Source organism: Cherax quadricarinatus, chromosome 62, assembly GCF_038502225.1.
Source record: "Cherax quadricarinatus isolate ZL_2023a chromosome 62, ASM3850222v1, whole genome shotgun sequence".
Taxonomy (NCBI): Eukaryota; Metazoa; Arthropoda; class Malacostraca; order Decapoda; family Parastacidae; genus Cherax; species Cherax quadricarinatus.
The window spans coordinates 16,219,304-16,243,285 of NC_091353.1; the positions used below are offsets into that span (position 1 = coordinate 16,219,304).

The following is a 23,982-nucleotide window of genomic DNA, read 5'->3' on the forward strand; positions in this document are numbered from 1 at the left end:
CTTAATAACTCCCTTCAAGGTGGCTCCTTGACGTCAGTGAGGGGCTTTTCATCCAAGGAATTGGCGCTCCCCTTCATTGGATCCAGATCGCCTTCCGTTTTCCCAGGAACTGTATATGACACCTATAGGTTTGGTGTTTTCCCACTAAATATAATAATAATAGAGCACTCTGAAGTTGGTAGCAATTGAAAATGTGGATTCATCGCAAACATACGAGGCTGTTATTTTGCAAATAAATTTTATTTCATTATTTTGAAACATACAAGGCTATTATCTGGTAAATTTTATTTCACTTTTTTTTTTTCGCTGAAGACCTCGCATGGGTTTAACATTTTTCGTAAATACTGCATAATACATTGATAATACAGTAAGATGTCTTACGAAGTTACATCTGTATAGGGAACTTTTTCGTAAATGCAATTAAAAAGTATATCCAAAATTAAACAGCCCGCATTATGAAGGGATTTCGAGTCTTATTCAATTTTGGATGCACTTTTTTAATCGTATTTACAAAAAATCCTATATATAGGAGAGGATTATAATACTTTTTTTTAGTAATTAATCCACATTACAGCACTAGCTGTGTTGAGCCTTGAAAATATCTCTCACCCTATAGTCACGACCAGTATTCAGTAATGTGCGGTTTCATCCACCTGGTGTTCCTAAGGGTCATTAGCTGGTTCCCTCAGCCCTTGTTGATTGCTATTAGTCTCTCCATCTTGCAGTGTTCCACCTCCTTTTGCGAACAAGCGTCCAGGTCCCTTGTGTTCTTGTGTACCTGTCTCAGGTTGGGTGAGAGTTTCAGCAACACCAGGTAGCCACTGTCAGGAGAGTCCAGATGAGGAATGACCAGGTGGTACTCAGTGATAAGTGATTATTCGTGGTGATGGTCAGTGTTAGTAGAGGGTTGAGACTACTGATGATCAGTGTTAGTGAAGTGTTGAGATTATTGGTCAGTGTTAGTGTTGTTGGGGATGCAATAGATGAGGAAAGTAAACTAACATTAATGAGGGAGAAAAAAGACATAAATCATCACAGATAGAAAGCGAAGACAAACTATCACCAGAAGGAAAGAGAGAAACAAAAGAGGTAGAAAAGGAAGAGGAAGTGATATATCTATCTATATGTATGTATATATGTACATAAGTATGGAGGCACACTGTAGCAGACCTTCTGGTCATGCTACATTGTATACCAACCTGTCGCCACCAATAACGATGACTGGGTAGAAAGGGCTGAAAGCGATGCAGGAGGGGATGATGCGACGTCGTGGGGCGACATTTTGGACGCACAGGGGACGACACTGACGGAGAAAGAGGTCGTAGACATGGATCCTACACTCCTCCGTAACTGCCACCACCACCGTACTTGTGTATGGTGACCACGTGACCCCGGCCACAGGTCCTCCCAGGTCCAGCGTCACAAGCGGTGACCTGCAATATCAACGTCACCACAGGTCATGTAAGGATGAACCTGTATCATTCAAGGTATATAATACCGACATAGGAATGAAATAGCTCCTGGTGAGTAAAAGTGTCATAATAAAACTTTAAACGATGCAGAGGTGTCTTAATTTGAGAATAAACTTGCAGTAGCAAGAGGTCACTCTAAAGTCATGTGATCCTTACTGTGACTTATAACACCAGCCAGAACATATGTCAAACTGTATCCACGGTAACCTGAAGAACGTTAAATCTGTGATATAAAGAAGAATACCAATGAAATATTGACTAGCGTATAGTGCAGGAGTCTCGATCCTTCATCCAGGACGGAAGTAAAATGTTTGAATCACAGGCAGTGATAGAAGTGAGTTTTAAATAGGTATACGTTTGGGAACCGAGAAGTAGGTATATGGTCGTGTATCCCTATTTCCATCACTGATTGAACATAGAGTATAGAGTTGATTTTAAGAGAAAAAATCACATCTCCATTAGTAGAGTAATCGAATATTAAAAAAATGGAAAATGAGAATCAACCACACGCTGTGTACCCACATTTCCAACCCTGGACATAACAATACTATAAGCGTTTGCACAGATTACACTTACTGTAGACTGCACAGACTGCACTTACTATTAGTGTTTGCACAGACTACATTTACTGTTACTATTTGCACAGATTACACTTACTGTCATTGTTTGCACAGACTGCACTTACTATTAGTGTTTGCACAGACTACATTTACTGTTAGTATTTGCACAGATTACACTTACTGTCATTGTTTGCACAGACTACACTTAGTGCTTGCATAAACATTGAGCAATGCTTACTGTGACCGATGCAGCCAGACTTTGACATTCCAGTCCAGGGAGCAAGAGAGGAAGATCTTGTCATGGTGTGTGTTCCACAGAAGTCCCCTGATGGAGGAGGTGTGACCAGCGTAGCGGTAGAGGGAGTGTCTTAAGCAGAAGGTGGAACACTCATACACGTCCCCAGTGTCCACGCCCAGAAGCAGCACGCACTCATTGTCAGGACGGAAAGCTATGCTCGTGGCCACACCTGACAACATCAGAACGACGCCGGTACAAGTTATAAAGGTATGCAAACAGGCACATTCCCCAGTAGCTGGATTAAGCCCTGGTTCTTTCTCTCCCACAAGTGAAACTCCTCTCACAAAGCCTAATTTTATTTCTAACCCATCTTTCATGCTCAAAATAACTCTCCCCAAAGGATCGTTTCCTTACACAAAAGCAAACAGGACACAAATAAAGTGTACTGAGATCCATTATTGATTTTTGTCCACACAGTGGGCTCGGTGCTACGAAAATGTCAGTCAATAAAGGCTCCCACTGAACTGCATTTATACATTTCTATCACGTGGGTACTTTATAACATTTCTCTCTATAAAGATATGTTGGAAAGAGAAACAAAAATGCAAATACTAGGATATCTTATGTGGAAACGTTTCGGTGCTGGGAGTTACTTGAGGTCCAGAGGTACATAATACCGACATCCAGTAAGGGGGCCCCTTGATCCTAGAAAGCGGGAGGTAAGTCCAGTATAATTTTTACGGGTCTAGCGCTTCACCCTAATTAAAATAGAGTAACAATGCCGACAAATGAGAGACATGCGTGAGGTTTGATAAAGTTATTGGTGAAACGTTTCGCCCACCAGGGACTTTATAAAGCTAATGGAGTGCTAGTCCCTGAAAGCTTTCTTTAAGAATGAATTTAACTGTTTCTCTCTTGTATATATTATATCCGATGATATACCCAGCTACAGTACTGAGGTCTGGTACTTAATTGTATTTTCCTTGTTAATAAAATATGCTAATATTCTAGAAGCTTCAGTAAAGATAGGCTGCAGAATTGAGACACTTATGCAACATGTGGAAATCTTTATTGAAGAAACGTTTCGCCACACAGTGGCTTCATCAGTCCTATACAAAGCAGAAGGTATAAGGAGAGGAGGAGTTTGAGGTAATCAGTCCCTCAGCCTGGAGTCGATGTGTTCACTCCATCAGTCTTGTAGAAAGTACAGAACAGGGTTAGGTTAGGTTAGGTTAGGTTAGGTTAGGTAAGGTTCGTCAGGAAACAGGACAAGTGTTTCCTGATGCGGGCCTAAGGCAGATAATGACCCACCTTTGGAGCTTTTGGTCATTCAACCGAGGCCTTCCACTGGCTTACCGGTCCACCCCTTTAAAAATTATGGTCATTTATAACCATTGTTATTGTTACATTAATACAGAACAGGGCCGTAGCAGTGGCTTATATACTGCATTCAGGTGAGGCGAAGCAGGAGGAGGCGGGGTCATAGTGGTACCATCCACTAATCTAAGTATATATTCGTCTAAAGGTTGGACAAGTTTTGAATAATTCTTTGTATCAAGATCCCATGATGAAGCAGTGTCTGACAGATGTGATGAATGATTTTGAAAACCGACAAGTTGAAGAACTGAGACACTTATGCAATATATGGGAAACTTTATTGAAGAAACATTTTGCCACACAGTGACTTCATCAGTCCTATACAAAGCAGGTCAATGTGTGGTGAAACGTTTCTTCAATAAAGATTCCCATATGTTGCATAAGTGTCTTAATTCTACAACTTGTCGGTTTTCAAAACCATTCATCACAAGATAGGCTGTATTACGTATTTTGTATTTCGCTAGGCTTAAGCAGTACTGAATGACCCATGTGTGTTGAACATGCTCCATATACAGTATATAAAAATTATAAGATGTACGGCTATTGATTACACGACTCACGAAATCATAATGACAATTACACAAGTGTCACTAAGTTTACTTCATCTGGACATTAAACTGACGTCACACAATGTCTTTGCTACTAGGTTTAGTCCCGGCTTTTTTGCTTTACTGTATAGCCCTTCCTTCTCACCCCCTCCCTATTCATCTATCTCCACTTTACACTCATAGGTGAGAGAGTCGGCCAGTCTGTGGTTTGGATATGATCAATTTTACAGAGCCCATTTTACGTTAAGACACATGTGCAACATCTGGGTAGCTTTATTGTAGACGTTTTGCCATCCAATGGCTTTATCAATACAAATTCTAGGACATAACTAGAAGACAGTAGAACTATATACAGAAGATGAGGTAATCAGTCCCTCAGCCTTGGAGTTGGTGAAAAGAGCACCGTGGTTGTAGATATTCTGGATCACAGGCAAGGAGGCTGGCGCTTATATGGGCGTCAGTGAATAGGGATGTGTAGTAGACGAGGGCATAGTTACAGGTAGGCAGGATTCCCCAGTGGAAGTAGGTCATCTTGTCGGTATCGTATACTTTTCTTGCACAACTTGTCAGACACTGCAACATCATGGAATCTTGGTTCAGAGGACATCTACTTGATCTTCATGTCTACTACAACTGACCCGTCCCTTTGGGTTATGACCTACTTCCACAGCCTCCTTGCCTGTGATCCAGAATATCTACAACCACGGTGCTCTTTACACCAACTACAAGGCTGAGGGACTGATTACCTCATCTTTTGTGTATAGTTCTACTGTCTTCTAGTTATGTCCTAGAATTTGTATTGATAAAGCCACTGGATAATGAAACGTCTACAGTAATGATACCCAGATGTTGCACATGTGACTTAACTTTCATTTTGTATACCTTTCTTGCACAGCCCATTTTACGTTTGGCACTTCATGGCCCATGTGTGTTAAGTTTTTGTAAAGTTATCTTTACCAATGAGGTGTTTTACCATATCCTGAAGGGTTTACATGGAGGTGTGTCTGAAAGGTGGAATGTTTGTACACCGAGTGTTTCAATGTATGGCTCTGTCTCTAATTATCAGAAAATAAGGTAAGTTGACATAATTTACTCCAAGGTTTTTCACGATCTTCTTTCATTCTAGTTTTTTTTTTTTTTTTTTTTTTTTTTTTTTTTTTTTTTTTTTTTTTTTTTTTTTTTTTTTAATTGGGAGCGAATAGAGGGCAGCAATGTGTTACTTGACTTCTTCCCTCTTGAAATTTTGCTAATGAAAAAGCGAAATAAGTATGGAGTATTATACACGAATGAAACAACACATGAAAAACATGCTTATAATATGAGACGAGAAGAATCCAGCCTCCAGACAGAGAGCCTGAGATCCTACCTCCTAGGGTGACCCTGTCTAGGGCTGGAGAGCTGGTGTAGGACTCTCCCTGGCTGCCCAGGTCTAGGAGGTCAGTGTAGGTGAGGCGTCCACATCGCCTCACACGCCACTGTGTGAGGCGGCCGTCCAGTGATATAGAGAAGAAGCTCAGGTCTTCCCCTGGCGAGGTGTGCACCCACCGCACCTGCTGGTGATGGTGAAGCAGTGATGGTAGTGGTGATGGTGAGAGGTGATTAGGGTGGCAGTGGTGATGATAAAGTAATGCTCTTGGTAGTGGTGATGGTGAGAAGTGATGATAACGAGGTATAATGGTGGTAGTTGTAATTGGTGAGGTGGATGATGCTGGTGATAACGACGATGGGGGGGAGATAATGGTTGGCAGTGGCGACGCTAGTGGTAAGGGAAGAACGCTGGTAGTGGTGGTGATGCTAGTGCTAGAGGGTGAAGGGTAAAACATAGTAGCGCTGATGATGACTAGTGACTTAAAAATCTAAATATTGCTGTAACAATTGAGTATTTTTTCCTCTTACCAAGTGACTGTTAACCTCTTAACACCAGTTAAAGTGCCCCGACTCACGAAATCGCAATACCACGATTGCAAATAAATCACAGAAAGGGTGGCGCTGGAATCCATGGCAGGTGAGTCAGGCCAGTACGATATTAGAGCCATCTTGTCAAGTGGTTAACACACTGGCCTGTGAGTTTTAGGGCTCACCTGCCATGGATTCAGACCCCACCCGTTCTGTGATTTAAGGTGTCTTACCTGAGAGACGGAGAGGAGATGCTTGCCGTTGTCAGTGGTGGAGTGGACGATGGAGGCGGTGGAGTCTCTGGAGGATATATCATATACCACCACTGTACCATCACTGCAACCAGCTACCACCAGTCTTCCTACCTGTGACCACCAACACATGCACTTTACTCTCCTTCTTACATGATGCTACACATACAAATCTACTCAAAATTTTTGCTAGTGATAAAGTAAAGTCTAGTGTAAAATACAGTAGTCTATCTTATATAGCTCCTGTATATGTATATATATATATATATATATATATATATATATATATATATATATATATATATATATATATATATATATATATATATATATATATATATATATATATTATGTATATATATATATATTTTTATTTATTATCACACTGGCCGATTCCCACCAGGGCAGGGTGGCCCAAAAAAGAAAAACTTTCACCATCATTCACTCCATCACTGTCTTGCCAGAAGGGTGCTTTACACTACAGTTTTTAAACTGCAACATTAACACCCCTCCTTCAGAGTGCAGGCACTGTACTTCCCATCTCCAGGACTCAAGTCCGGCCTGCCGGTTTCCCTGAACCCCTTCATAAATGTTACTTTGCTCACACTCCAACAGCATGTCAAGTATTAAAAACCATTCGTCTCCATTCACTCCTATCAAACACGCTCACGCACGCCTGCTGGAAGTCCAAGCCTCTCGCACACAAAACCTCCTTTACCCCCTCCCTCCAACCTTTCCTAGGCTGACCCCTACCCCGCCTTCCTTCCACTACAGACTGATACACTCTTGAAGTCATTCTGTTTCGCTCCATTCTCTCTACATGTCCGAACCACCTCAACAACCCTTCCTCAGCCCTTTGGACAACAGTTTTGGTAATCCCGCACCTCCTCCTAACTTCCAAACTACGAATTCTCTGCATTATATTCACACCACACATTGCCCTCAGACATGACATCTCCACTGCCTCCAGCCTTCTCCTCGCTGCAACATTCATCACCCATGCTTCACACCCATATAAGAGTGTTGGTAAAACTATACTCTCATACATTCCCCTCCTTGCCTCCAAGGACAAAGTTCTTTGTCTCCACAGACTCCTAAGTGCACCACTCACCCTTTTCCTCTCATTAATTCTATGATTCACCTCATCCTTCATAGACCCATCCGCTGACACGTCCACTCCCAAATATCTGAATACACTCATCTCCTCCATACTCTCTCCCTCCAATCTGATATCCAATCTTTCATCACCTAATATTTTTGTTATCCTCATAACCTTACTCTTTCCTGTATTCACTTTTAATTTTCTTCTTTTGCACACCCTCCCAAATTCATCCACCAATCTCTGCAACTTCTCTTCAGAATCTCCCAAGAGCACAGTGTCATCAGCAAAGAGCAACTGTGACAACTCCCACTTTATGTGTGATTCTTTATCTTTTAACTCCACGCCTCTTGTCAAGACCCTCGCATTTACTTCTCTTAAAACCCCATCTATAAATATATTAAACAACCACGGTGACATCACACATCCTTGTCTAAGGCCTACTTTTACTGGGAAATAATTTCCCTCTTTCCTATGTACTCTAACTTGAGCCTCACTATCCTCGTAAAAACTCTTCACTGCTTTCAGTAACCTACCTCCTACACCATACACCTGCAACATCTGCCACATTGCCCCCCTATCCACCCTGTCATACGCCTTTTCCAAATCCATAAATGCCACAAAGACCTCTTTAGCCTTATCTAAATACTGTTCACTTGTATGTTTCACTGTAAACACCTGGTCCACACACCCCCTACATTTCCTAAAGCCTCCTTGTTCATCTGCTATCCTATTCTCAGTCTTACTTTTAATTCTTTCAATAATAACTCTACCATACACTTTACCAGGTATACTCAACAGACTTATCCCCCTATAATTTTTGCACTCTCTTTTGTCCCCTTTGCCTTTATACAAAGGAACTATGCATGCTCTCTGCCAATCCCTAGGTACCTTACCCTCTTCCATACATTTATTAAATAATTGCACCAACCACTCCAAAACTATATCCCCACCTGCTTTTAACATTTCTATCTTTATCCCATCAATCCCGGCTGCCTTACCCCCTTTCATTTTACCTACTGCCTCACGAACTTCCCCCACACTCACAACTGGCTCTTCCTCACTCCTACAAGATGTTATTCCTCCTTGCCCTATACACGAAATCACAGCTTCCCTATCTTCATCAACATTTAACAATTCCTCAAAATATTCCCTCCATCTTCCCAATACCTCTAACTCTCCATTTAATAACTCTCCTCTCCTATTTTTAACTGACAAATCCATTTGTTCTCTAGGCTTTCTTAACTTGTTAATCTCACTCCAAAACTTTTTCTTATTTTCAACAAAATTTGTTGATAACATCTCACTCACTCTCTCATTTGCTCTCTTTTTACATTGCTTCACCACTCTCTTAACCTCTCTCTTTTTCTCCATATATATATATATATATATATATATATATATATATATATATATATATATATATATATATATATATATATATATATATATATATATATATATATATATATATATAATATTTTTGTTATCCTCATAACCTTACTCTTTCCTGTATTCACTTTTAATTTTCTTCTTTTGCACACCCTACCAAATTCATCCACCAATCTCTGCAACTTCTCTTCAGAATCTCCCAAGAGCACAGTGTCATCAGCAAAGAGTTGTGACAAACCTCTACATCGGACCATTGCTTCTGTATCAGTGAAAGTGCAGTGTGCATGTTGGGATTTGGGAAGTAGCGGTGGTGAGGGGATCCTGGCAGTGGAGGTGTGGAGGAGGTTTTGTTTACATCTGTGATCGGCCGGGGTGGTGGGTTGGGGAAGGAAGTGGCCGCCCACGACACGGTCATTGGATGGCGAACAGAACACCTCGGTTAATAGTGTGAGCATGGTGATTAGTGTGCCAAATGGCGAGTGGTTTTTTCTAAATGGAACAATAAGTGTATAACAATTAGCAAAAGTTAGTCAGTGATGTGCGTCTTGAGCGAACACACAGGGCCACTCCCTCCCCCCTCCCCCATCCCAGATCCCCTCCCCTCATCCCAGCCTAGGCCCACTGACTTCCTGACCAAGGGTGTTGCCGTTTAGTGCCCCACCAATTACAAGTTCCGCCGCTCGCTACTCCCCCACCCTCATCCCCCATGCATCCATGCTGCCCTTCACCCGTCACCCCACAGCTGGCGCCCTCCCACCCCCACGATATCAGCAATGTCACAAGTAGTCGCGGGTTCCCAGGAATCTTCACGACAGAGCCAAAGCTGTCGTTCACGAGGCATCTGCCGGGTGTGTCACAGGGAATGTGCACTCAATCCCACATCTGGCAACATCTGTGCACACAATAGATGTCTAGGCTCCAGGAGAGCTCCAAATGAGAACAACCAACAGCTTCCCCCAGCAGACAGGGCTGACAGCTACCGTGACTTCACCTCTACAGTGGACCTCAAATCTGCAATCAAATTAACATCCACCAGGACTCTGACACACATCCCCAAAGCAGCTCGCCCTCAAGCTGCTAGCAAATTCACTGACCTTCTGAAGAAAGTCAACGATGCTCCTTCAAACAACAGATCCTGGCACAACTTGCTGCTTTTTGGCAATGCCTGTTTGGCATTGCAACACATGTTATTAGGGCAATAAATGCATTCCCAAGGGATGACAACCTCGTCCGTCTCCCCCCTAGGGCGACAAACACCCGCCGGGCAAATGCCAACAACAGGACACCCGACACCTCAAAAATCAGAGCCCAAATTAGCAAAAAAATAGAAGAGGGTAATACTATTGGAGCTTTGAGACTTATAACCAGTGAGGATACCATCGCTCCCAAGGACGTCAGCACGGCGCAAGCTCTGAAGGACAAACATCCACCCAGGGCTCCCAGTACCAACATTGACCTCCCTGACATTGCAGCAGGCGAAGAACATCTAACCTTACAGGATGCTGATGTGTATAAAGCTGCTATGTCATTTCCACAGGGTTCAGCAGGAGGTTTCACCGGTTTAAGGCCTCAACACTTAAAACAAATACTCAATCCAGCACTTGGTGAGGTTTCAGAGAGGCTGCTGTCTGAACTCACCAAATTTTCCAACCTGTGCCTGGCTGGCGGTGTCCCAGAGGCCATCAGACCCTTTTTCTTTGGTGCCTCATTGTGTGCCCTCCGGAAAAAGGATGGCGGAATCAGGCCCATTGCAGTGGGTAACATCCTTCGGCGCCTAGTCGCCAAGGCTGCAGTAAGAAGGGTGAGTCAAGAGGCTGCTGCAATGCTGAAACCAACTCAGCTCGGTTTTGGCGTTCAACAGGGTTGTGAAGCAGCTGCCCACGCAGCACGAGTATATATCAAAAACATGTCCTATGAAAAAGCCTTGGTCAAATTGGACTTTGCCAATGCTTTCAACTCAGTCAGAAGGGATGCTGCTCTCCAAGCAGTTTATAGAAACTTCCCTTCCCTTTATCCCTTCATAGAATCGTGTTATAGTGTGACTTCCAAACTATTGTTTGGGGACCATGAATTTGACTCGTGTGAGGGCGTGCAACAGGGGGACCCTCTCGCCCCCTTTCTATTTTGTTTAGTCATCAAGGAAGTCACGGAGGCACTCTCCAGCGAGCTCAATATCTGGTTCCTGGACGACGGTACCCTAGCTGGCACAACAGAATCTCTCCTGGAGGACATCAGTAAAATTAAAGACATGGGAGAAAGCCTGGGCCTTTCTTTAAACCCCACCAAATGTGAAATAGTTTCTACCAATCAACAGATGATCCAGAATATTAGTACTGTTTTACCAGGAGCACGAGCCATTGATCCAGCCAATAGCACTCTCCTCAGTGCTCCTCTTGGGTCCAATGCCATCGATCTGATCCTAGGAAAAAAAGTCTCAGACCTCCGGACGATGGAAAGTAGGATGAAAGACATTGACACACACGATGCCTTCTACCTACTCACCAGGTGCCTGTCAACCCCAAAACTTACCTATTTTCTGAGATGCTCCCCAGCCTTCAGCAGTCCAAAACTCAAGGAATATGACTCTCTCCTGAAGGCCATGCTAGAGAGTGTATTGAATCTTTCCCTTGACAATGGACAGTGGTTGCAAGCCTCACTTCCGGTCAGGCTTGGAGGGCTAGGAGTACGCAGATCCTCCCAGATTGCTCTACCAGCTTTCCTATCCTCTTCCATTGCATCGAACGAGTTGATAAGACAAATTCTTCCTGACACCCTCAGTGACTCAGCAGGAATAGAAGACCCTAGCTATGTCAGTGCCATCACCGAATGGGAGACTCTGGCTGCTCCAGCACCAAACCCTAGTGCAGCACTGGCTCACAAACAGTCAAGCTGGGATAGCCCAATTGCTGAAAAGGTGCTTGCCAACATGCTCAGGGCTGCAACATCAGATAGGGAGATTGCCCGTCTCCAGGCTGTGAGTGCACCTCACTCCGGGGACTTCCTCCAAACAGTTCCCATATCGGCAATGGGAACGCGACTCGACCCTAAGACCCTCCGTATTGCAGTGGCTCTGCGCCTTGCTGCCCCAATTCACACAGAATATATGTGTATTTGCGGCGAAGTGCAAGCAGACCAATACGGGCTACATGGTCTTAACTGTTCCAAAACCAAGGGCTGGCATGCAAGACACAATGAGGTCAACGACATCATTAAGAGAACCCTTGCTACAGTTGGATGCCCTGCCGAGAGGGAGCCACGATCACTTGCAGCAAACAATACCCACAACCCAGCAAACCGCCCCGACGGGATCACCATCTATCCTTGGAAGAATGGCAAGCTCTTAGCATGGGACTATACCTGTGTGTCCACACTGGCTGACACCTATATCCATCACAGTGTGGGGCGACAGGGAGGAGCTGCTGACCACAGGGAGGAGTACAAGATCAGCAAGTACAGGGACATTAGCCAACAGTATCAATTTGTCCCAGTGGGATCAGAGACCTTGGGATCATGGGGAAAAAATGCCACACGTTTCCTTAAAGAATTGGGTTCCAGACTCATCGACACCACCAGGGACCCAAGGGCAGCCACTTTCATGTTCCAGCGCCTCAGCGTCGCCATCCAGAGGGGAAATGCTTGCTGCATACTTGGCTCATGTCCAGCCTCGGAGGAGCTGGAGGAAATTCATCATCTTTGATACATTGTGCCATTGTATTCATGTTTATGTTTTTTTCTGTAAATGTATTTTGTTTATTAATAAATGTTCACATAGAATAAAATATATATAGGGGGTGGTAGGAGAAGAAAATATTCAAACAGCTCCGGGGAGAACCTTGAGTTTTCTCTGAGGTACGTTTATTGTCTTCTCTGAGGATGAGGGTCCCCATTCCAGCTATAGAGGTGGTACTTCCCTATATATAATATATACATATATATATATATTATATATATATATAATATATATATATATATATATACATATATATATATATCTATAAATATATATATTATGTATATATATATATATATATATATATATATATATATATATATATATATATATATATATATATATATATATATATATATTGAGGTGGTTTGGGTATTTAGAGAGGATGGAACAAAGTAGAATGACTTGGAGAGTGTATAAATCTCTAGGGAAAGGAAGGCGGGGTAGGGATCGTCCTAGGAGAGTTTGGAGGGAGGAGGTAAAGGAGGTTTTATGGGCGAGGGGCTTGGACTTCTAGCAAGCGTGCGTGAGTGTGTTAGATAGGAGTGAATGGAGACGAATGGTTTTTGGGATCTGACGAGCTGTTGGAGTGTGAGCAGGGTAATATTTTGTGAAGGGGATTCATGGAAACCGGTTAGCCGGACTAGAGTCCTGGAGGTGGGAAGTATGCCTGCACTTTAAAGGAGGGGTTTGGGATACTGGCTGTTTGGAGTAATATCTAAATTGTCGTATCTGAGCGCCTCTGCAAAGACAGTGATTATGTGTGAATGATAGTAAAAGTGTTGAGTGATGAAAGTTTTTTCTATTTGGTTTTTTATTTCTTTTTGGGTCACCCTGCCTTGGTGGGAAGTGGCCGACATGATTTTTTGTAACTGTGGTTGGAAAAATTATATCCAAAATAGAATAACACTGAAAAGGCCTTATTAATACATGGTGTCTGCTTTTTGAATGCGCCTCTTTTCAGTACAGGTTTACAAAGGGGTGCTCTTGCTTTACAAATTTACTAACCATTTACAAAGGGGCATTCTTGCCTTATGAATTTACCACATTTTTCAAACTGAGGTAATCGATGTAATAGACTGACATAAAGAATAAGATGTGTATAATGACACCAGTAAGGCTTTGGTAAAGTTCTACACAGAAGATTAAGTAGCGGAACATGGAATGGGGGAAATTATCTCTTGTGTCGAGGCATGACTGAATGATAGGCAACAAACAACTTGATAGCTCGATTAGTAGCGCACTCGGCTCACACGCTGAGGTCCAGGGATCGATCTCAGGTATGGGTGGAAATATTTGGATGTGTTTCCTTAAGATCCCTGCTGTCCTGTGTTTACCCGTCAGTAAAATAGATACCTGGGTGTTAGCTGACTAGTGCGAGTCGCATCCTGGCACAGAATTGACCTAATTTGCCCGAAATGCTCTGCATAACAAGAGTCTTACTATAGAGTAGTATGTCATAAATGTCAGCTAGGCTGTATACCTTGTAGATATAAATATTATTATTATTATTATTATTATTATTATTATTATTATTATTATTATTATTATTATTATTATTATTATTATTATTATTATAAGAATTAGACACCTGTGTAACATTTGGGTATCTCTTTTTTGTAGACGTTTTGCCATACAATAAAGATACTCGGATGTTGAATACGTGTTTAATTCTTCATATTGTCGGTATCGTATACTACATGAGCAACAAAGAAATCGGAATGGGGACCTATGACAGGTGGTGTGTAACAGGGGTCAGTGTTGGGACCCTTGTTCACAGTCCATATAAACGACACTGATTATGGTATAAATAGCAACATAAGTTTGTCGATGACACAAAAATAGGCAGTCAAATAATGAATTAAAAGGCACAGTACTGTGGCTAGAACAATACACAAATACCCGTACATAGGAAAATGAAATTTATGATGATGTTTTGGTCTTACTTGGACCAAAACATCATCATTGGATTAATTTCTGGCGAGGACACTAGAAGGCTACAGGATGACCTTGGTAAGTTGATGTGGTCGGGGAAGTGGTAAATGCATTTCATTGTAGATAAATGTAAGGTTCTAATCCTAGGAAAGGAAAAGATATGACGCAAACTAAATGTAGATCCCGTAGTACTCAGCTCACACACTAAGGTCCGGAGTTCGAATCTCTGGTGCTGCTGGGCAACATTAGGATGTGTTCCCTAATACACCTGCTGTCCATGTTTACCCATCAGTAAAATAGGTACCTGGGTGTTAGTGGACTGGTGTGGGTCACATCCTGGGACAAAACTGACCTAATTTGCCCGAAATGCTCTGCCGTGCCACCGTGTTCTTTCGTGTTTTTTCACGGTCTCTCTTGCGTACTAGAACTTTAAACTGTGCCAGTGAACTTATAAGATATATCCCTCCAGCACTTGGAACTAATCTTGCAGAAAATAATATCTACTGAGTCAAAAAAGGAGAATCAGTGTACAATAAGGCAGCATAACCATACTCTCAGAGGGGAACTTTAGGCCTAGTGTGCCAGTGAAAATAATGTTAGAACTTTTTTGTCAGAGGAAAGACAGTCTCCCTGATAATAGTGTTATACATAGTGTTGTAGTGTGTACCACAGTGGTACCCTAGTATATGGATAATAAATGATAAGGTGAAATTTAAAACTGAAGTGTTAGGCCCAAAGAGGCAGGTTCATGTTGTAAACAGTTGCCAGCAGTCGTCAGAACCTCCCACACAGGTCTGCTAGTGTACCTGACCTATAATTAGTGATACCAGGGAGTAAAACATTACTGTTGAAATACGAAGAGGTGCAAAATCTCCAGGAAATACGAAAGGTGTACAGTTTTGTAGAAATATGATAAACAGTGTATAGTTGTTAGTACTGTTAGTGCTGTCCTGGGAGACAGTAATGGTGAGGATGGAGGTGCTGTCCTGGGAGACAGTAATGGCGAGGATGGAGGTGCTGTCCTGGGAGACAGTAATGGTGAGGATGGAGGTGCTGTGTGGAAATTTATTTGGCCCCTAAAGTTCCACTGGACAGACACGGCGAACCAAGGGATCCCAGCATGGCTGTAATGGAACAGCTGAGCTGGGTGGGCCTTAAACCCACCCAAACAAAAAGCGTTCTCCCCGAACATAAACACATTTCTCTCCCCGAGTTGGCGTGGATGAAGGCACTATTTAATTTATAGATTTACCCTTCAGGGAAGGAGTAGGTAGTTTTACTGTTAGTATATTAATATTAGGTTTACTAAGGCAACTGTAGATAATAATAATGTAGACCTAAGACCTTAACATAGGTAGTAATAGGCCGATAATGTAGGCAAACACTAGGTTAAGTTAGCTAGGGAGAACTGGCAGCCCTAGCTTGAATGACGAGGCACGGGTCTCAAAGACACAATAGCGTCCTTCTTAAGACAGACACCAACTGGACAAGACGTGCCATGATCAGCAGACGACGCCCCCACGTGTCTTCACATTCGAGACCTGGGGAAATCTGGTAGAGGCACCTTGATGTACCGTAGATGACCTCCGTCAGGCCCATACAGTAAGACAAGACCTCCACTTTATCTCGTAGATTTCTGGCCAGTGTCTGGGGAGAATTGTGAGTGAGTTGATCTGTAGGCCCCTTTGCGCAGCAGGCAGTGCATGCCCAGTAAGTACCAGTGTCTCTTGTCAGTCTGGAAGCTAGTGTCCATGTCTGCATAGTTATACTAGGGGATACACACCCTCTTGGATATAGGAATTTCTGAGGTGCAGGCAGGTCACTAAAAATGATTGAATATTGCAGGAATTCAGGCTCCCAGTTGCACGTGGTTTCTGAGGGAAAGTCCAAAGGGGCTAAGGCTAAGCTTAGGGAAGTTGAAGATCAGGTATATGCTGTAACACCAAGTAAGTTAGTTCTTTATACGTGCATGCAGGTGAGTTTCTTGCAACATCAATCATTTGTGAAAATCTGTCCTATAAGCCACTTGTGAGGCTGAGGTACCCACCTCAGAGCTCGGTGTCAACAGAGTTTGCCAGGGTAGGCGACTCACTTGGAGGCAGTCCACACAAATTTTCACATGCTGTCCTGGGAGACAGTAATGGTGAGGATGAAGGTGCTGTCCTGGGAGACAGTAATGGTGAAGCTGGAAGTGCTGTCCTGGGAGACAGTAATGGTGAGGATGGAGGTGCTGTCCTGGGAGACAGTAATGGTGAGGATGGAGGTGCTGTCCTTGGAGACAGTAATGGTGAAGCTGGAGGTGCTGTCCTGGGAGACAGTAATGGTGAGGATGGAGGTGCTGTCCTGGGAGACAGTAATGGTGAGGATGGAGGTGCTGTCCTGGGAGACAGTAATGGTGAGGATGGAGTTGCTGTCCTGGGTGACAGTAATGGTGAGGATGGAGGTGCTGTCCTGGGAGACAGTAATGGTGAGGATGGAGGTGCTGTCCTGGGAGACAGTAATGGTGAGGATGGAGGTGCTGTCCTGGGAGACAGTAATGGTGAGGATAGAGGTGCTGTCCTGGGAGACAGTAATGGTGAGGATGGAGGTGCTGTCCTTGGTGACAGTAATGGTGAGGATGGAGATGCTGTCCTGAGTGACAGTAATGGTGAGGATGGATGTGCTGTCCTGAGTGACAGTAATGGTGAGGATGGAGGTGCTGTCCTGGGTGACAGTAATGGTGAGAATGGAGGTGCTGTCCTGGGTGACAGTAATGGTGAGGATGGAGGTGCTGTCCTGAGTGACAGTAATGGTGAGGATGGAGGTGCTGTCCTGGGTGACAGTAATGGTGAGAATGGAGGTGCTGTCCTGAGTGACAGTAATGGTGAGGATGGAGGTGCTGCCCAGGTAGTCAGTAAATGTACGCAGGAGGGAATGCATATAAATGACCTCGAGGGAGACAGGAGCTGTAGTGGGGAAACAAGTGTAGTCATGGACAAGATAAAACCAATATTACAAACTAGTAATACCACAGGAGATAGCAAACAAGGGGACGCCACTAGCAATAGTGAGGATATATTACCAGAAACAACTGGTGAGAGTTCCATTGTTAGTACTAGTGAGGATAGGAATGAGACAGGTAAACATGCACCAACAGGGAATACAGTCACAGAAACCCAAGGGAAACGGAAACCAAGTCTGTGCACATATTATGCTCTTGGTATTTGCAGTCATGGGAAATCTGGAAAAACAGATGGGACGTGCAACTTTGATCACCCTAGAAATTGCCGTGCCCATATGACAACAGGAAAATGCAAACTCACTTCCTGTAAGCTTTTTCACCCTGAAATGTGTACCTCTTCAGTACAGGAAAGACTGTGCTATAATTTAAATTGCCAGGCACACCATCTAAAGGGGACAAAAAGTTACAAAACATCCAGGCCATGGGAAAACCTGGGTAGCCACAGCCACACAAGAGGGAGAGGTTTTTTAGTGCCAGGAAGGAAAAACTGGCAGGAAATGGCAGAAATCGTACGCCAAATCCAGTCATTTCTGGAGTGGAACCACAGTCGATGGTCTCCACTCCAAACCAACAGATACAGATACTAGTGCCGGAAAAAAAGTTTCCCCCAGTACCACCAATACCACCAGTCCGATGGCATTCTTCTTTGCAAATATACAGGGTCTAAAGCCAGCAACGAACAACAAAGTATCTTTCGTCCGTGGACTGCTTGCAGAGGCAAATGCAATGTTTGCGGCTTTCACAGAGACCCACATAAAGGATCACTTGGACAATGAAATATGGATCCCAGGTTACACCCTATGCAGATGCGACAGAGTGAACAGGCAAAAGGGGGGGATGGGGTTGGCCTGTATATCGCAGAGTCACTTGTTTGCACAGAACTGCTTAATGCCTCAAATGATGTAGTGGAATTTTAGTAGTAAAGATCGAGAACCAAAACCTAGTCATTGTGGTAGTCTACAAGCCTCCGGATGCAACATCCCAGCAATTCCAGGAACAGCTGTTAAAAATTGACCACTGTCTGGAAACTCTGCCAGTTCCTGCCCCCAATATCTTGCTCCTGGGGGATTTCAACTTGAGGCACCTAAAATGGAGGAATATAGCAAATAATGTTGTTGCAGTGATAACACCAGGAGGCAGCTCTGACGAGAACTCACACATACACAAGCTTTTAAATCTCTGCACAGAATTCAACTTTAACCAGCAAATAACAGAGCCCTACTAGACTGGAGAATACACTAGACCTCATCTTCACTAACAATGATGATCTGATACGAAATGTCACCATATCAAAAACAATATACTCAGATCACAACATAATCGAGATTCAGACATGTATGTGCGGGGCCCCAGACCGACAAAATGAGATTAGTTACAAGGGAGCCTTCGCCAAATTCAACTTCAATAACAAAAATATAAAGTGGGACCAACTAAACCAAGTCCTAAACGATATAAGCTAGGAAGATAGACTAAGCAACACAGACCCCAACTTATGCCTAGAACAGATTAACTCAGTGGCACTCGATGTATGCTCAAGGCTTATTCTTTTAAGAAAAGGGAGTAGATGTAAAATAGAAAGAGACAGGCGCTCCCTTTACAGGCGACGGAAAAGAATAACAGAGCGGCTAAAAGAGGCCAATATATCTGAAATGCGTAGGGAGTCACTGGTCAGAGAAATAGTAAACATCGAACTTAAGCTAAAGGAATCTTATAGGAGTCAGGAATCGCGGGAAGAACTAAAAGCCATAAATGAAATCGAAAGAAACCCAAAGTATTTCTTTTCTTATGCCAAATCAAAGTCGAGAACAACATCCAGTATTGGGCCCCTACTTAAACAAGATGGGTCCTACACAGATGACAGCAAGGAAATGAGTGAGCTACTCAAGTCCCAATATGACTCCAGTTTTTAGCAAGCCGCTAACCAGACTGAGAGTCGAAGATCAAAATGATTTTTTTCATGAGAGAGCCACAGAATTTGGTTAACACAAGCCTATCTGATATTATCCTGATGCCAAATGACTTCGAACAGGCGATAAATGACATGCCCATGCACTCTGCCTCAGGGCCAGACTCATGGAACTCCGTGTTCATCAAGAACTGCAAGAAGCCCCTATCACGAGCTTTTACCATCCAGTGGAGGAGCATGGACACGGGGGTCGTCCCACAGTTACTAAAAACAATAGACATAGCCCCACTCCACAAAGGGGGCAGTAAAGCAATAGCAAAGAACTACAGACTGATAGCACTAACATCCCATATAATAAAAATCTTTGAAAGGGTCCTAAGAAGCAAGATCGCCACCCATCTAGATACCCGTCAATTACACAACCCAGGGCAACATGGGTTTAGAGCAGGTCGCTCCTGTCTGTCTCAGCTACTGGATCACTACGACAAGGTCCTAGATGCACTAGAAGACAAAAATAATGCAGATGTAATATATACAGACTTTGCAAAAGCCTTCGACAAGTGTGACCATGGCTTAATAGCGCACAAAATGCGTGATAAAGGAATAACAGGAAAAGTTGGTAGATGGATCTATAATTTCCTCACAAACAGAACACACAGAGTAGTAGTCAACAGAGTAAAGTCTGAGGCTATCATCTTGTTTCTCATATCTGACATAGAAGAGGATGTCAGCCACAGCACCATGTCTTCTTTTGCAGATGACACCCAAATCTGCATGACAGTGTCTTCCATTGCAGACACTGCAAGGCTCCAGTCGGATATCAACCAAATCTTTCAATGGGCTGCAGAAAACAATATGAAGTTCAACGATGAGAAATTTCAATTACTCCGATATGGTAAACATGAGGAAATTAAAACTTCATCTGAGTACAAAACAAATTCCTTCCGCAAAATAAAGTGAAAAACCAACGTCAAAGACCTGGGAGTCGGAGGATCTCACCTTCAAGGACCATAACATTGTATCAATCGCATCTGCTAGAAAAATGACAGGATGGATAATGAGAACCTTCAAAACTAGGGATGCCAAGCCCATGATGATACTCTTCAGGTCACTTGTTCTATCTAGGGTGGAATATTGCTGCACACTAACAGCACCTTTCAAGGCAGGTGAAATAGCTGACCTAGAAAATGTACAGAGAACCTTCACGGTGTGCATAACGGAGATAAAACACCTCAATTACTGGGAGAGCTTGAAGTTACTGAACCTGTACTCCCTGGAATGCAGGCGGGAGAGATACATGATTATATACACCTGGAAAATCCTAGAGGGACTAGTACCGAAGTTGCACACGAAAATCACTCACAATGAAAGTAAAAGACTCGGAAGACGATGCAACATCCCACCAATGAAAAGCAGGGGTGTCACTAGCACGTTAAGAGACCATACAATAAGTGTCAGGGGCCCGAGACTGTTCAACTGCCTCCCAGCATACATAAGGGGGATTACCAATAGACCTCTGGCTGTCTTCAAGCTGGCATTGGACAAGCATTTAAAGTCGGTACCTGACCAGCTGGGCTGTGGCCCGTACATTGGATTGCGTGCAGCCAGCAGTAACAACCTGGTTGATCAGGCTCTGATCCACCAGGAGGCCTGGTCACAGACCGGGCCGCGGGGGCGTTGACCCCCGGAACTCTCTCCAGGTAAACTCCAGGTAAACTTGTTGTGATGGAGTGACGTATACAGTGTGTGGTAAACCTGTAGTTAACAGTGTGTGGTAAACCTGTAGTTAACAGTGTGTGGTAAACCTGTAGTTAGCAGTGTGTGGTAAACCTGTAGTTAACAGTGTGTGGTAAACCTGTAGTTAACAGTGTGTGGTAAACCTGTAGTTAACAGTGTGGTAAACCTGTAGTTAACAGTGTGTGGTAAACCTGTAGTTAACAGTGTGGTAAACCTGTAGTTAACAGTGTGTGGTAAACCTGTAGTTAGCAGTGTGTGGTAAACCTGTAGTTAACAGTGTGTGGTAAACCTGTAGTTAGCAGTGTGTGGTAAACCTGTAGTTAACAGTGTGTGGTAAACCTGTAGTTAACAGTGTGTGGTAAACCTGTAGTTAACAGTGTGTGGTAAACCTGTAGTTAGCAGTGTGTGGTAAACCTGTAGTTAACAGTGTGTGGTAAACCTGTAGTTAACAGTGTGTGGTAAACCTGTAGTTAACAGTGTGTGGTAAACCTGTAGTTAACAGTGTGTGTTAAACCTGTAGTTAACAGTGTGTGGTTAACCTGTAGTTAGCAGTGTGTGGTAAACCTGTAGTTAACAGTGTGTGGTAAACCTGTAGTTAACAGTGTGTGGTAAACCTGTAGTGGCAGTGTGTGGTAAACCTGTAGTTAACAGTGTGTGGTAAACCTGTAGTTAACAGTGTGTGGTAAACCTGTAGTTAACAGTGTGTGGTAAACCTGTAGTTAACAGTGTGTGGTAAACCTGTAGTTAACAGTGTGTGGTAAACCTGTAGTTAACAGTGTGTGGTTAACCTGTAGTTAACAGTGTGTGCTAAACCTGTAGTTAACAGTGTGTGGTAAACCTGTAGTTAACAGTGTGTGGTTAACCTGTAGTTAGCAGTGTGTGGTAAACCTGTAGTTAACAGTGTGTGGTAAACCGGTAGTTAACAGTGTGTGGTCAACCTGTAGTTAACAGTGTGTGGTCAACCTGTAGTTAACAGTGTGTGGTAAACCTGTAGTTAACAGTGTGTGGTAAACCTGTAGTTAACAGTGTGTGGTAAACCTGTAGTTAACAGTGTGTGGTAAACCTGTAGTTAACAGTGTGTGGTAAACCTGTAGTGGCAGTGTGTGGTAAACCTGTAGTGGCAGTGTGTGGTAAACCTGTAGTTAACAGTGTGTGGTAAACCTGTAGTTAACAGTGTGTGGTAAACCTGTAGTTAACAGTGTGTGGTAAACCTGTAGTTAACAGTGTGTGGTAAACCTGTAGTTAACAGTGTGTGGTAAACCTGTAGTTAACAGTGTGTGGTTAACCTGTAGTTAACAGTGTGTGGTGAACCTGTAGTTAACAGTGTGTGGTAAACCTGTAGTTAACAGTGTGTGGTAAACCTGTAGTGGCAGTGTGTGGTAAACCTGTAGTGGCAGTGTGTGGTAAACCTGTAGTTAACAGTGTGTGGTAAACCTGTAGTTAACAGTGTGTGGTAAATCTGTAGTTAACAGTGTGTGGTAAACCTGTAGTTAACAGTGTGTGGTAAACCTGTAGTTAACAGTGTGTGGTAAACCTGTAGTTAACAGTGTGTGGTTAACCTGTAGTTAACAGTGTGTGGTGAACCTGTAGTTAGCAGTGTGTGGTGAACCTGTAGTTAACAGTGTGTGGTAAACCTGTAGTTAACAGTGTGTGGTAAACCTGTAGTTAACAGTGTGTGGTAAACCTGTAGTTAGCAGTGTGTGGTAAACCTGTAGTTAACAGTGTGTGTTAAACCTGTAGTTAACAGTGTGTGGTAAACCTGTAGTTAACAGTGTGTGGTTAACCTGTAGTTAGCAGCGGTCGCAATATACACAAGGAAAATCATTATTCCTGCAGTAATCTTCATATACTGAAGCCACCGGCGCCCAAACACGCAAGTTATACTTTCTCTATCAGACTGAACACATATTACTGTTTAATTTTTTTTTCCAGTAGTCCTTTCACGAGTTAGTCCAAAACCAACCAGTGAGCCTAATCTGATTCTGCCGGGATTCATCCAACGACCGGATTCAAACGGATTCGTTGATAACAATGTATCCTCTGACTGGTTTCACTAACTGACGCGCCCTATCAAACATTCAAACAGTAACTACAACAAATAGTTACAACACAGATAGACAGATCTGTTGTTAAGGAGCTTATTAGAAAAAATATATACAATGATCCACTAACTGGATTCTTCCAGTTTCACTGGATTCGGGAAGATTCAAACGGATTTCGCTGGATTTGGGCGGATTCAAACGCTTTTTCTGGAAATAAAGCCGGATTCGGGCGGATTCAAACGGTTTCATTGGAAATAAAGCCAAATCGGAAGAACTGTTACAAAAAAAATAAATACATCGGGGAATTATAGACTAGCTAGCTAGGAGAGTTTTCTAGTATTGTTAAGATGAACACTACCATGAAGATCTATGTAGTCTGCAGGAAGGGTAAGGGTCGAAGACAAGCCTGGATTGCTTAACAAATGTGTGGTCAGTTGTCCCATAGTATATGCACGGATTTTAAACTAGAGGCCACACTTGACATAAACTCAGATGTTTTTGGGTCTGCCCAAACGAGATAAACCTGTATGAGGAAATGACATCTATATTAAAAAACAAGAACACCAATCAAACATCCTTCTTTAAAGACATGTTACAAGACACACCAATCCTGGAGGAAACATCCTTCTTGAAAGACATGTCCTGGAGGACAATGCTGAGGGTGCTAGTGTTGTCCTGGAGGACAGTGCTGAGGGGGCTAGTGCTGTCCTGGAGGACAATGCTGAGGGGGCTAGTGCTGTCTTGGAGGACAGTATGGTCCTGGAGGACAATGCTGAGGGTGCTAGTGTTGTCCTGGAG

At 43.2% G+C, this 23,982-nt stretch overlaps 2 protein-coding genes across 2 annotated transcripts in view; both read right to left on the reverse strand.

Moving 5' to 3' along the window:
• Positions 1-347: 347 nt before the first annotated feature.
• Positions 348-6,022, reverse strand: LOC128687241 (dynein intermediate chain 2, ciliary-like). Its single transcript, XM_053774574.2, has 4 exons — positions 5,562-6,022; positions 2,271-2,499; positions 1,200-1,433; positions 348-821 (listed from the first exon to the last, which is right to left on the reverse strand). The coding sequence occupies exons 1-4, from the start codon at positions 6,016-6,018 to the stop codon at positions 686-688; spliced, it is 1,056 nt and encodes a 351-aa protein (XP_053630549.2). The 5' UTR covers positions 6,019-6,022; the 3' UTR covers positions 348-685.
• Positions 6,023-6,243: 221 nt separating this feature from the next.
• The window catches only part of LOC138854559 (uncharacterized), a 40,103-nt gene continuing 22,364 nt past the window's right edge, over positions 6,244-23,982 (reverse strand). The window contains exon 4 of the mRNA XM_070098514.1: positions 6,244-6,456. Within this exon, the coding sequence (XP_069954615.1) occupies positions 6,244-6,456 (213 nt within the window). The remainder of the gene's footprint in view (positions 6,457-23,982) is intronic.